This window comes from Crocuta crocuta, unplaced genomic scaffold (genome assembly GCF_008692635.1).
Source record: "Crocuta crocuta isolate KB4526 unplaced genomic scaffold, BGI_CrCroc_1.0 scaffold138, whole genome shotgun sequence".
Taxonomy (NCBI): Eukaryota; Metazoa; Chordata; class Mammalia; order Carnivora; family Hyaenidae; genus Crocuta; species Crocuta crocuta.
Window position 1 is genome coordinate 8,181,171 of NW_027532585.1, and position 12,611 is coordinate 8,193,781.

The 12,611-nt window shown below is 45.8% G+C and overlaps 1 protein-coding gene across 11 annotated transcripts in view; it reads right to left on the reverse strand.

Annotated features, from left to right (window-relative positions):
- Positions 1-11,621: 11,621 nt before the first annotated feature.
- The window catches only part of TCF7L2 (transcription factor 7 like 2), a 129,840-nt gene continuing 128,850 nt past the window's right edge, over positions 11,622-12,611 (reverse strand). For all 11 annotated transcript variants that reach the window (XM_077779438.1, XM_077779439.1, XM_077779440.1 and 8 more), the window contains one exon: positions 11,622-12,079. In XM_077779438.1, the coding sequence (XP_077635564.1) occupies positions 11,656-12,079 (424 nt within the window). In that variant the 3' untranslated portion in view covers positions 11,622-11,655. The remainder of the gene's footprint in view (positions 12,080-12,611) is intronic.

A 12,611-nucleotide genomic window follows, 5' to 3' on the forward strand; every position in this document is an offset into this window, starting at 1 on the left:
AAATCAAGTGAATAGGGGGCAAAAGGCTTGTTTCAGGACTTTTAGCCATGGTGACTCCCTCCTCAGGCCCCATGCTGTAGACCATATATGGTAATCATAGCTACAGTCTTTTATTACCTATTCCATGCAAGACACACCTTTGTCCCCCTCACCTGTTCTGTATCATCATCACTATCTCAGCGCAATGGAGAATATACCGTCTGGGAGAAAAATCCAGAGGAGTCTTGATGGCACTGCATGAGAGCTACACTTCTATGGTATGAAAACCACGGTTTATCCATTCTACTATTGACAATTAGGCTGTGTCCAGTTATTGGCCATTAGGAATGTAGCTGCCATGGTCCTCTACCAAAGTTAAACATACACTATTTGGATATCCTTTTCTGTCAATTACTAGTCCTGTTTTGTTTTGTTTTGCTTTGCTTTGCTTTGTTTTTGCCCACTTTCAATTGATTAAGCTTTCTTTTCTTGTGACTTTCAGGAATTTCTTTATCGTTCTGGATTTAGTCCTTTGTCAGATAAATGTGCTGCAAGTATTATCTAGACTGTGGCCTGTCTTTTCAGCCTTGAGATGAGGTCATCAGAAACGCTCTCAAAAAAATTAAGACTAGGAAAGGATTTTCTTAATTTAGGAACAGGTATCTACAGAATCTTAGAGCTGATACTATACTTAATGGTAAAATAGTGACTGTTTCCTTGAGTTCAGAAGGAAGGCAAGGAGGCCAGATATCAGCACTCTTACCCAACTTTCTATTGGAGGCTCTTGCCAGAACAAAAACAAAAAAAGAAAAAAAGAAAAAAAAGCAAGGAGAAGAGTATACGGATCAGAAAGGAAAAAATAAAATTGATGGTATTTGCAGATAAAATAATTGCGTGAGTAGAAAAATCCAAAAGAAGCTAGGGGCGCCAGGGTGGCTCAGACGGTTGAGTGTCCGACTTCGGCTCGGGTCATGATCTCACAGTTCATGAGTTTGAGCTTCACATCAGGCTCTGTGCTGAAAGCTCAGAGCCTGGAGCCTGCTTCAGATTCTGTGTCTCCCTCTCTTTCTCTCCCTCCCCGCTCACACTCTGTCTCTCCCTCAAAAACTAAATAAACATTAAAAATTAAAAAAAAAAGAAAAGAAAAATCCAAAAGAAGCTAGAGCTAATCTGCTAGAATTTATGTGAATTTTTAGCAAGGCTGCTGGATGAAAAGGTCAGTATACAAAAGTCAAATAAATTCTACACACTAGCAACAATCAATGAGAACACAGAAATTTTAGAATATTCCTTATGGTAATTTCAAAAAACATCAAATATCTAGGAGCAAATTTAATAAAAGACATGTAAAACCTCTATACATAGAAGTATAAAACATTTGTTATGGGCTGAAATGCATCTAGCTCTGCCCCTGCCCCCAAATAAGTAAATAAAGTAAAAGGAGGTCATATCGGTGGCGTCTATAATCCTATAGATGTGGCGTCCTCATCAGAAAAGAACTGGAGAGGGGCGCCTGGGTGGCTTAGTCGGTTAAGCGTCCGACTTTCGCTTGGGTCATGATCTCGCGGTTCGTGGGTTCGAGCTCCGCGTCGGGCTCTGTGCTGACTGCCGGCTCAGAGCCTGGAGCCTGTTTCAGAGTCTGTATCTCCCTCTCTCTCTGACCCTCCCCTGCTCACGCTGTCTCTCTCTCTCTCTCTCTCTCCCAGAAATAAATAAATAAATAAAAATATTTAAAAAAAAAAAGAACTGGAGGCACCTGAGTGGCTCAGTTGGTTAAGAGTCCCGACCTAAGCTGATATCATTGTTACAGGTAATGATCTCACAGTTCGTGAATGAGTTCAAGCCCAGCTCGAGCCTAGTGTCAGGCTCTATGCTGATAGCTTGGAGCCTGCGTGGGATTCTCTGTCTCCCTCTCTCTCTCTGCACCTCCCCCACTCGCACGTGGGTTCTTTCTCTCTCAAAAATAAATAAATAAACATTAAAAAATGAGAGTTGGATACAGACACACACAGAGGAAAGACCTTGTTAAGACTCAGCAAGAAGGCAGCCATTGGCAAGCCAAGGAGAAAGGTTTTGGAAGGAGCCAAGCCTGCCAAAAACTTGATCTTAGACTGCTAACCTCCATAACTGTGAGAAAATTAACTTCTTCTGTTTAAGCCATCCCATCTGTGGTATTTTGTTATGGCAGATCTAGCAGAGTTTTATGATCTTGCTGATGGAAATTTAAGAAATTCATAAGTAAATGAATAAGCCATGTTCATGGATTAGAGGACCCAATATCGTTAAGACGTCAGTTCTCCCCCAATTATTACAACAGATTCATCGCGATCATAATAAAAAATGCAGCAGGTTGTGTGTCTGTGTACGTGTGTATGGAAACCCATCAGCCAACACTAAAATGTATATGGAAATGCAAAGGGCCTGGAAGTCATGATAATCTTGATGGGGAACAAAACTGATCTGATCTCATCAGATAGGAAGACGTACTACAACAATACAGTAATTAAAACATGTGGTATTGGCACCAAAGCAGAAAAGATTGGTGGCATCGTGTCAAGAAACAGATCCAGTCATACTGCCATTTGGATTATGCTGGGTTAACCAGATGTATATTTTGAGAAAAATAACTCTGGGGCAGTTGGCTGGCTCAGACGGTAGAGTGAGCGACTCTTGATCTTGGGGTTGTAAGTTCGAGCACCACGTTGGGTGTGGAGATTACTTAAAAATTTAAAAAAAAAAAAAAGGATTAGGAAAGAAGACCTCTGACCCCCACCTCACATCCTACACCAAAATCAATTCTAGGTAGATTCCATAGGACCTAAATGTGGAAGGTAAAACAGTAAAGCCTCTAAAAGAGGGGAGAGTGTGCTCATAAATTTGGAGTGATAAAATATTCCTGAAGAAGGATTTAAACGCACTAACCATAAAGTAAAAGATTTTGATAAAAGTAGACTTGAGTGAAATGAAAAACTTATGTTCATCAAATGACACCCTTAAAAAGAGTGTCATTTACTCATTAATAATATTAAAAGAGTGTCATTTATTCATTAATATTATTTATTGAGCCCTTACCAGGTATCAGACTCTGTTCTAAGCTCTGTGGACAACGTGGGAAGCAAAGAAACAGCGTCTCTGCCTTCCAGAAGCTTAACTTCTAGAGCAGTTGGCAGACTTTTTCTGTGAAAAGCCAAATAGTAAATATTTGGGGGTTTACAGGCCACAAACCATCTCTGTTAAAGTCATTCTTACTCTTTCGCAACTCTTGAAAAAAATGTCAAATTGCCCCTCACGGCTCTACAGAAACAGGTCATGGGCCAGGTTTGGCCTACGGGCTATAATTTGACAATCCCTGGTCCAGAAAGAAAGGAAGAATGACCATTTGCAGGAAAACAAAGAGGCAAACAACTTCACCGCTGTGTGTGTGACATGTGTAAGGAAGCGTCAGGAGGGCAGTAACGGGGTGTTCTGAGAAAGGAAAAAAGGACCAGCAAGGAAGACGTGAGGTAGATTATTAGCGCTCATTCAGACCTGTGTGCTTCTCAACTTTTTTCCGCCTCCTTCGTGGTTAGGCTGACCTCACAAATGAATTCTACTCAATAGAATACAGGTGGAAGTGACATTCATCACTTAAGTGTCTATAAACTGTCCTGGTGATCTTCCTTTTTCTCCCTCTTCCATGGGACTGGGATATGTTTCTGAGATGGTGGAGAAGTAAACCTTTACTGCATAAAGCTAATGATATTTTAGGGTTTGTTTCTTATTACAGCATAGTGTAGCCTAATCTGACTAATACAGGAGATTTTATTTAAACTGAAATATAAGAAGGGGCAAAACTTCTGTTTTTTGGGTTTTTTTTTTTTTTTTTTTTTGAGAGTGAGAGAGACAGAGCACAAGCAGGGGGGGACAGAAACAGAGGGAGACACAGAATCCAAAGCAGGCTCTAGGCTCTCAGCTGTCAGCACAGAGCCCGATGCAGGGCTCGAACCCACGAACCACGAGATCATAACCTGAGCCACTCAGGTGCCCCAAATTCTGTTTTGTTTTAAAAATTCAGTTTCATTTTATGTTTTTAAAATGTTGGCCTCGATCCACTAAATTGATTTCCTAACCTACCAATGGGTTGCAACCCACAATCTCAGCAACAGACATAATACGTATATATGACATGACAATACGTACACGTCTCATTTTCTTCCAGTTTTAGGAAACTACCTATTTTAGCACCGAGTCCAAAATAGCTCAATCCATGTAATTACCAACTGTCTTTATTGTTATTACACGCACAGAAACCAGAATGAGAAAAAACAAAAAACTCCTGCACAGACAGGGAGAGAAAACACCTGGTGTCTCACAGCAAAAGCCTTTCACAAGGTCCATGAATGAAATGAGCTCCACCCTCTGTCTCTCCCCAGCTGCTCAGATGGTCTATGTCTTCATAAGGAGCCGCATAGCGTGGCATTCAGTGATACCAGCTCCTGAGGCAGGCTGCCCGGGTTCAAATACTGGGCCCACTATTTCCCAGATACATGCCCGTGATGGAAGCCACTTAACCTGCTTGGGCTTCACTCCCTACACTTGTCAAATGAACATAAGAGCAGTTTCTATCCCATGAGGATTAAATGAGAAACACGGGTGGAATTTCTAGCACACCCTCTTGTCCTTATCCTTGTATAAAGCCACTCGCCAGACAACCAGCTTGTCCAGGCCTTGGGAATGTTGGTGGCCTCTGTCCTATACGATGGTGCAGAACTTAGCTCGGAGGGGAAAATGGACACCAAGCTTACTTTCCTCACACTCGTGTGCCGGTGCCTAGAACAGCATCTGGTGCAATAGATGCTCAAGGATTAGCTGTTGAATGAACCAATGAATCAATGGGCTTACGGCTCAACCAAGTGCATTCACAAAATGCCACCTTAACAAATCCCCGAACTTGAGTCAGAATTTGCCAATGCTGCCCATCAGACCCATCCCAGGCCTCTGCCATCGCCACACGCCTGGGAGTGCTGGGCCACATCGGAAACGGGAGATGAAGAAGCCAACCACAGATGGGAATTCTTCAGAAAGTCAAATCTATGGCCCTGTTTTTTAGCGATTGCCAGTCCTGGTTTCTGGCACTTGCCTTGAGCCACCATTCACAAGAGATTCTTCAGCGATTCCTTGGTTTCTTTCCAAAGGGCTTTAATTAAAAACACATTTCCACACCACAGAAAGCACTCCAGCCAGAGCTGCGGCCTCCCAAAGAGAAGACGCCATTTTAAAGAAGCCATCAAGTTTCAGGCAAGATGGAAGACTGTGGGTGAGTCAGAGCGTCCCAGGGGCCCTCAACTCTAAGGATGCGTCTTCCCCATCTAGGTTTCTCATTCTCCAACCTGGGTTTGAAGAGCAGCACCAACAGAACCCTGAAGAGAAATAACGGGAAAAAAGATAGCTATGACTGGCCTTGTACTTTGATAGTAACAATAAACACTACGGTTTCCTACTCCAGGCGCTCTGAATTACAGCCTCACAAGAATCTGTCAGAACGAGTTCTGTTGTCACCACCTGTTAGCCAAAGAAACAGAAGCTCAGAGCGTGGGAAGAACCGCCCAAGGACACACAGTCAGGTGTTAGAGTCTCCAAGCTCCGGCTCTCTCCACTGGCTCCTTGGTTTGTCCTCTCTTCAAATCCTAGATATGGAGGAAAGGCACCTGACCCTACATGCGTCCATATCATCAGAATAAAAAGTGAACCTTCTATTATCTGAAATGGAAAACCACTTTCTACATGGACCTGTCCCAAACCACCACCAACAGAAGCACAACTGCCCATTTTGGAGGCTTCGGTGCTAAGATTCTGTGGTCTCCCAGAATCAGCAAATGCCTCTATGGTGGGTTCAGTGGTGCCCCCTCACCCCCCCCCCCGCCACAAATATATGTCCATGTCCACATCCTAGAACCCGTATGGCAAAAGATGTGATTAAGGGAAGGCTCTAGAAAGAAGTGGCTCATCCAGGGTGATCCAGGTGGGCCCTAGATACATCATGTGTGTGCTTACAAGGAGAGAGGCCCAGAAGTTTCCAGGCAGCAGACACACAGGAGGTAGCGATGCAATGATGGAGCCAGAGACTTGAGTGATGTGGCTACAAGCCCAGCAACACCCGCGACTGCAGGCAGCACCCCCCCCGCCCCCCACCGGGAGCTTGAAGAGCCTCCCAGAGGCTCCAACAGGGACATGCCCAGCCAACAGCTGGATTCCAGCCTTCCAGCCTCCAGAGCTGTGAGAGCTGCTGTTCGAAGCCACCAAGTTTGTGTTAATGTGTCACAGCAGCCACAGGAAACTATACAGTCTCCTGACAGGCAAATGTGCTTGGCCGGGTCTCGTCCGAGGGCAGAGGTGATGTGGCTCAGGGATGGAGGGCTAGGAGCTCCTAGAAGTGCACTCAGCTTCACTAACAACACATCTCCAGATGGGTGAAATCAGATGTTCCGATTGAAAATAAATTTTTTAATTGTTTTATTTTTAAGACAGAGACAGAGTATGAGCAGGGGAAGGAGCAGAGAGAGAGAGGGAGACACAGAATCCCAAGAGGGCTCCAGGCTCTGAGCTGTCAGCACAGAGCCTGATGCCGGGGCTCGAACTCATGAACTGTGAGATCACGATGCTTAACCGACTGAGCCACCTAGGCACCCTGAAAATAAACTCTTGAGGTTGGGAAAAACTCAACAGATGGAGAGAGAGTGTTAAAGGTCAGGGAGCTGGCCTGGCATCTGGGAGCCTGTAACCTAAACTGTGGAGAAAGAGAGGCGTGGGGCAAAGGAGGTCCCCTATCAGGACAGGGAGAGCCCCAGGGTAGTATCACCAGAATGCTGGAAGGCAGCAAACATGCGGCTCGGTGACCTATGTTTGAATTTTTTTTTTTAAAGTTTATTTATTTTGAGATAGCGAGAGCGTGCACACACAATTGAGAGAGAGAGAGGGGGAGAGAAAGAGAGAGGGAGAGAGGGAGAGAATCACAAGCAGGCTCTGCACTGTCAGCACAGAGACCGATGCAGGGCTTGAACTCAAACAGGGAGATCATGACCTGAGCCAAAATCCAGAATCCAGCGCCAGATACTTAACTGACTGAGCCACCCAGGCGCCCCTATATTTTGAATTATAAAAAGTGATCTTCACTCAGGCTGGCTCATGACAGAGGGACCATCTCCACTTCACCAGCTTTTTTTCTTTCCTTTTTTTTGTTTTTTTGCCTTTGTAACAAGGGCACTGAGCTACATCCCATCATGGCTGAAAGGATTTGGAAGGATTAGGAAGATCAAAGAACACAAAATTCAGAAGCACTATGTCAAGGTGCCATTCCCCTGGTTCTCAAGATCCACGTGCAGGGCTGGCTAACCACACTTCTTCCCTCAACAAGCACGTAGCAAGCAACCTTCTACGTGCTGGGCACCAAACCAGGACCTGAGGATGGAGCAGTGGACATAAAAGCCACGCTTCCTCCTCTCTAGAGCAATGGTTCTCAACTGGGCATGATTTTGCCCCCCAGGGGATATTTGGCAACATCTGAAGACATTTTCTGGATATCTGAGTGCCAGGGGTGTTACTGGCATCTAGCGGGAAGAGGCCAGGAATGCTAACATCCGGCAATGCATAGGACAGTCCCCCATGACAAAAGATATCAATGGTGCTAAGTGGCACTATTAGTGGCCTAATTAGACCACATCCACTGATGCCAACGGTTGGGGGGGAAGGGGATCAAAAGGAAGGAAAAGCAGGAGGCCGGAAGAGCACACAGGAGAGAGGCATCGCTCACTATTGTCTACACGGATGTCTATGCCCAGACCTGAAAGATGAGGAGGAGGCACCAGGGAGGCAGTGGGGCTGCAGGAGCGGAGCAGAACCTTCCAGGAGAGGGGGAAGCGTGCGGGTGAGCGTGTGGGTCAGAGGAGGAGGTGGGGGCACACAAGGACACCCTTCAAAAGGGCTGTCCCCTCACTCTGGGAGCAGGACCAGCTTTATGACACAAGGAGGCAGAAGTTAATGTTAAGAACAGCAGTTTGTAGTCAGATCTGAACTGAAATCCCAGCTCCACCACCCTACTAGCCGCGTGGCCTTGGATAAGCCACACACTCCCAGTTTCTAAACCCGGTTTTAGAAAATAAAGTGCGTGACGGGGGTGGTAGGGGGCAGGGGAGATAATACCGAGCTCAGGTGGTACAGTTAGGATGAAATGAGAAAAGGCACGCAAACGCTTGGCACGTGGCCACCAAAAACAGGTATCGTTCTGATTTGGGTTTTCAAAGGTCATTCTGGGCCCAGCATGCAAAACAAAATGGGGAAGGACAGCCAGAATCACTCCTCTCTGGGAACACAAAGCAAACAAAAACAAAAATATGGAGACTTTACAGAACAAAACCCAGCTTGAGCAAAGCACGAGAGCTTTAAAGTCCTGGATGACAACACCGTGTAGCCTCAAGTAGCAACAGCAGCAACACGAGCAGCTTCCAGGCCCCTTGAAATCATGTCCTTTGAAGGTACAGTTGTCCTAGGTAAGTGGAACATACTCAGGTTTCCCCCGCAATCCAGAAGTGGCGCCTTTTCAGGAAACCTCTTGTAAACTGAAGTCTGGGCGTAAAGCGAGAAGAAGCAATTACCATGAATTTATAGGGAAACATTTCGAGCATTCCCAGACCTCCAAATAACCTCCTTCCCTTAACCTTGTCTGATACCCGTTCCTTCTGGACGCACAAAATAAATGGAAATGTGCACAGGTGCTCACAGACACAGTGTAGAGCCTTGGCAGCTTGACGCCGAGATGCTGCCTGTCGCTTCTGGGGCCACTCTCTCGCTGCCTCTGTTAATGGCTCGCTGCAAGACAAATAACGCTATTTTCGCTTTTCGCCTTTTTCTTGTGAAAGCGTAAATCCTCTTCGGATTCCTTTCAGTTAGTGAAAACAGGTGCTAACATAGGGCTTTCCTAAAAGCAAAGAGGCCTAACACAAACTTTCCACAGGCAGCACACCTGTGTGTCCATCCATCCTACCTGGCAGGAGAAATGACTGCAGTGGAAACCTCAGGAAGATCATGGTGGCCCCTGGTTCGTGATGATGATGAACTTGCACCCTTGCCAGGGTACGGCCACAGAACTTGAGTCCCAAGGGCCGCAACACCCCTCCCTGCAAGCCTCTGAGTGATTTGTCTTGATGGAGTTTTCTAAAATCCTTCCTGCTCAACAATTGCTCACTGCTGAGAAAGCGTTTCCATCCGACACCCTGGCGTCTCTCCCTGTGTGTGACTCTCTTAGAATACATCGTTACCACGGATGTGAGGTCTTAAAAAGATTCCTGGTGAACTAACTGTCACTAACCAGAATTAAATCCCTTCTGTGGGATACTGTGAGCAGGACATCTAAGATATACCAGAATGGCTGTTTAAAAATCTTTTTTTTAAAAGTTTACTTATATATTTTGAGAGAAAAAGGGAGAGCGCACAGTGGGGGAGCAACAAGAAACAGAGGGAGGGGGGGAGAGAGAGAGAGAGAGAGAGAGAACAAGAGAGAGAGAGAGAAAACAAGAGAGAGAGAGAATGAATCCCAAGCAGGCTCTTCGCTGTGAGCACGGGGCTCGAACTCATGAACCACGAGATCGTGACTTCAGCCGAAATCAAGAGTCAGTCGCTCAACAGCCTGAGCCACCCAGGTGTCCCCAGAATGGCTGTTTAAGAGCCAGAAGAGTAACACGTACTCTGGAACTGTGCTTGGCTTTCAGGAATGAACTAAGTAGGTAGGTACACGGGTACGCCCCATGGGCATTGAGAACGACGAGAGGGAACAAATTCCATCCCAACCCATCAGAAGAGTGCAAGTCCCCTTTCTGAGATCCAAGTCCCAGCCCACCACCCACACCAACCACGTGGTCCGGTGTCGCATTCCGGCTTGGGAACACAGCAGTCTCGGTAAAGGCAGATTCCGTTTCCCCGGAGGCAAAATCCAAATCACAGAAACAAGGGACCAGCCTGTATCTGCACATACTAAGTTGCTTTTATTAATCCAGAACGGCATGCTACAGATACTGTACAGCATGAACATTTATTCATTACAAAAATGGCTTCCAAACCATTAAAAATGAAATTGGAATAAGAGCATAAAACGGAACAGTAACATCACAACTGTTAGGAAACATTCAAAGTATTCACAAAAAATGTTATAGTTAGCATTTTAATAAACCAGAGAAAAATTGGAGACAGTTTTACAATCGCTTCATGTCAACTACAATGGCACTGAGTGAACAGATGTCAGCTTTATACAGCATTTTGCAACATCAACATGCCTAGGGTTTTTTTTATTTTTAAAGTTTGCCACCTACTCGTATGTAATACGTGTACATAAAAGCGGCAGCTGGTTTTTCCTTTAAGAGTAATCTAATATACAGAATTTTGGCCCCTAAGGGTTTATACCTCTTCATTTAAAATGCTTTCTGGACAATCTGCTACCAAACACATCTTGTTATAGGTGACATTAAAACTACATACAAATCTACCTATGTAACATCACAGCAAAACATGATGAACAAAAATTACAGCATCAAAAAGAGGGAGAAAGCTAAAGTCACTGAGAATTTTGGCACATAAAAGTTTTGCACACAGTCAGGCCATGTCCTAAGGGGACAGAGCTGTCCACTGTGAGTTCAAAGGAGAAACGGGGGCGGGTTCCGCTGCTGCTCAGGCAGCGTTGCTAAAATTCCCTCACTAATTTTCAAGTCTTGTTTTACATAATGGCTTTTAAAGCAACTTTCGTTAATGCTACTGATCCTTAAATGCAACTATTAATGTCCATTTGGCGGCATCTGGGTTTCATACAGCCAAAAAAAAAAAAAAAGAGAGAAACAAAAAAATATATATACACATTTTATATATAAACTTAAAAACCTTGTACAAATGAGTTGTTATATATAAGATGCTTATGCTAAGGGGAAAAAAACTTTATACAGTTTCAAGAAAAAGGAAAACATATTTTAAAAGGGACGACATACAGGTTCGACGAGCAATCTCTAAAGCAATAAATACTACTGGTCCAACAGCGTTGTGATTCCATTAATGGTTGAGTAGCATCCCCCTCCCCCCAAAAGAACAACACCATGGAACAAGGTATATTAACACATTAAACCCTTTGTTTCTGTACATTTAAACAATAACAAGTAACATCACAATTAAAGTTGTTTCACACAGAGGAAAAAAAAAGTAATGGCACTGCATTCCTCGTGCCCTTATGGTTTAAAAACCAGATGTAAAATGATTGGTTCGCAAGCTCGTATTTAATACAAATAATACAGAACCAACTCCTTCTGGAGGGCTGCTTCAAAATTGCTTCTTTTTTTTTTCCTTTTTGTTTTTTAATCAGTCTTTTAAAACTAAGCTATCCGAACTACATAACAGTTATGTATATATATATATTTTTTCAACGCTACAAAGACTTTAAACAGCTGTTGATAAAAATTTTGGTAGAATCATGAGGTTCTTCTCTCATCTACATATTTAAAAGGAGGAATTGAAATAAGAATGGGTCAAATATTGACCAATGAACTCCATAAACATCAACTAATGTAGCCACGTGGCACAAAATTAAGAGTACAAAAGGAAACCTTTCCAAAGAGGGGGGTGCNGCAACACTACGCAAACCAACCGGGGCGGACGAGGCTAAAGCTATTCTAAAGACTTGGTCACGAGGGACAGCGGCTGGGGCTGCGTCCCCGCCGCGGAGCCGTGGGAATGTAAGGAAGATGTCGACGGCTGCGCCATAGACGAGGCGGACAGGACGGGCGGCTGCAGCGCGGCGGGAGGCAGGTCCAGGGCCCCGTTGGGACAGAGGGCGGGGGCCTTGCCGTGGGCGGCCTCGGCAAGCAGGAGGGCGGGCGGCGGCGGCATCATGGGCAGGTGGGCCAGGGGGTCGGGCTTCAGGGACAGCGAGAGAGGCTGGGTCTGCTCAGTCTGTGACTTGGCGTCTTGGGGAGGGGAGCCTAGCAGGTTGGGGGAGGGAGGAGGCGAGTCTAGTAAGCTTCCATCTGAAGAGGGTGGACTGAGGCAGCTGCCTTCACCTTGTATGTAGCGAACGCACTTTTTTTTTCTCCTAGAAACAGGGGGAGAGAGTCATCTGTGAATAGAAGGCAAAGATGCCAGGGGAGCGCGTTATCTACTGCTCAGAGCCGAGTTCGGGTCACCTCTGCCCCAAGAGCCAGCAAGCCCCGTGGCCGGGGGGGGAGGGGGGGACACGGGTCNCACCTACCTGCTCCCCTTCCCCCGTTAACTCCCGCCTCCCGCGACCCCACCCGGCCCGGGTACCACTGAGCAGACTGGACAGAGGATGCGGCACCCGTTTGCCAGAAAGCGGCTGCATCCGCGCTGGGATTCAACCGACCAGTGTGTTCTTTCTCTTTCGGCCTAGACGTTCCCTGGCTGGCCCATCACATCTCGTCCTCCGTTCCCACCGCTACCATCCTACTCGCGGAGGTCCGAGTGTGTGTGTGTGTGTGTGTGTGAGTGTGCGTGTGCGCAAGAGAGAATGAGAGCGCCTTCCCCAGGCGCCTCTCAATATGAAGCTCTGACTGTTGAGCCCACAGAGCTGAAGGCAGTGCTAGCAAGGGGCTTAGATTTTTTTACAC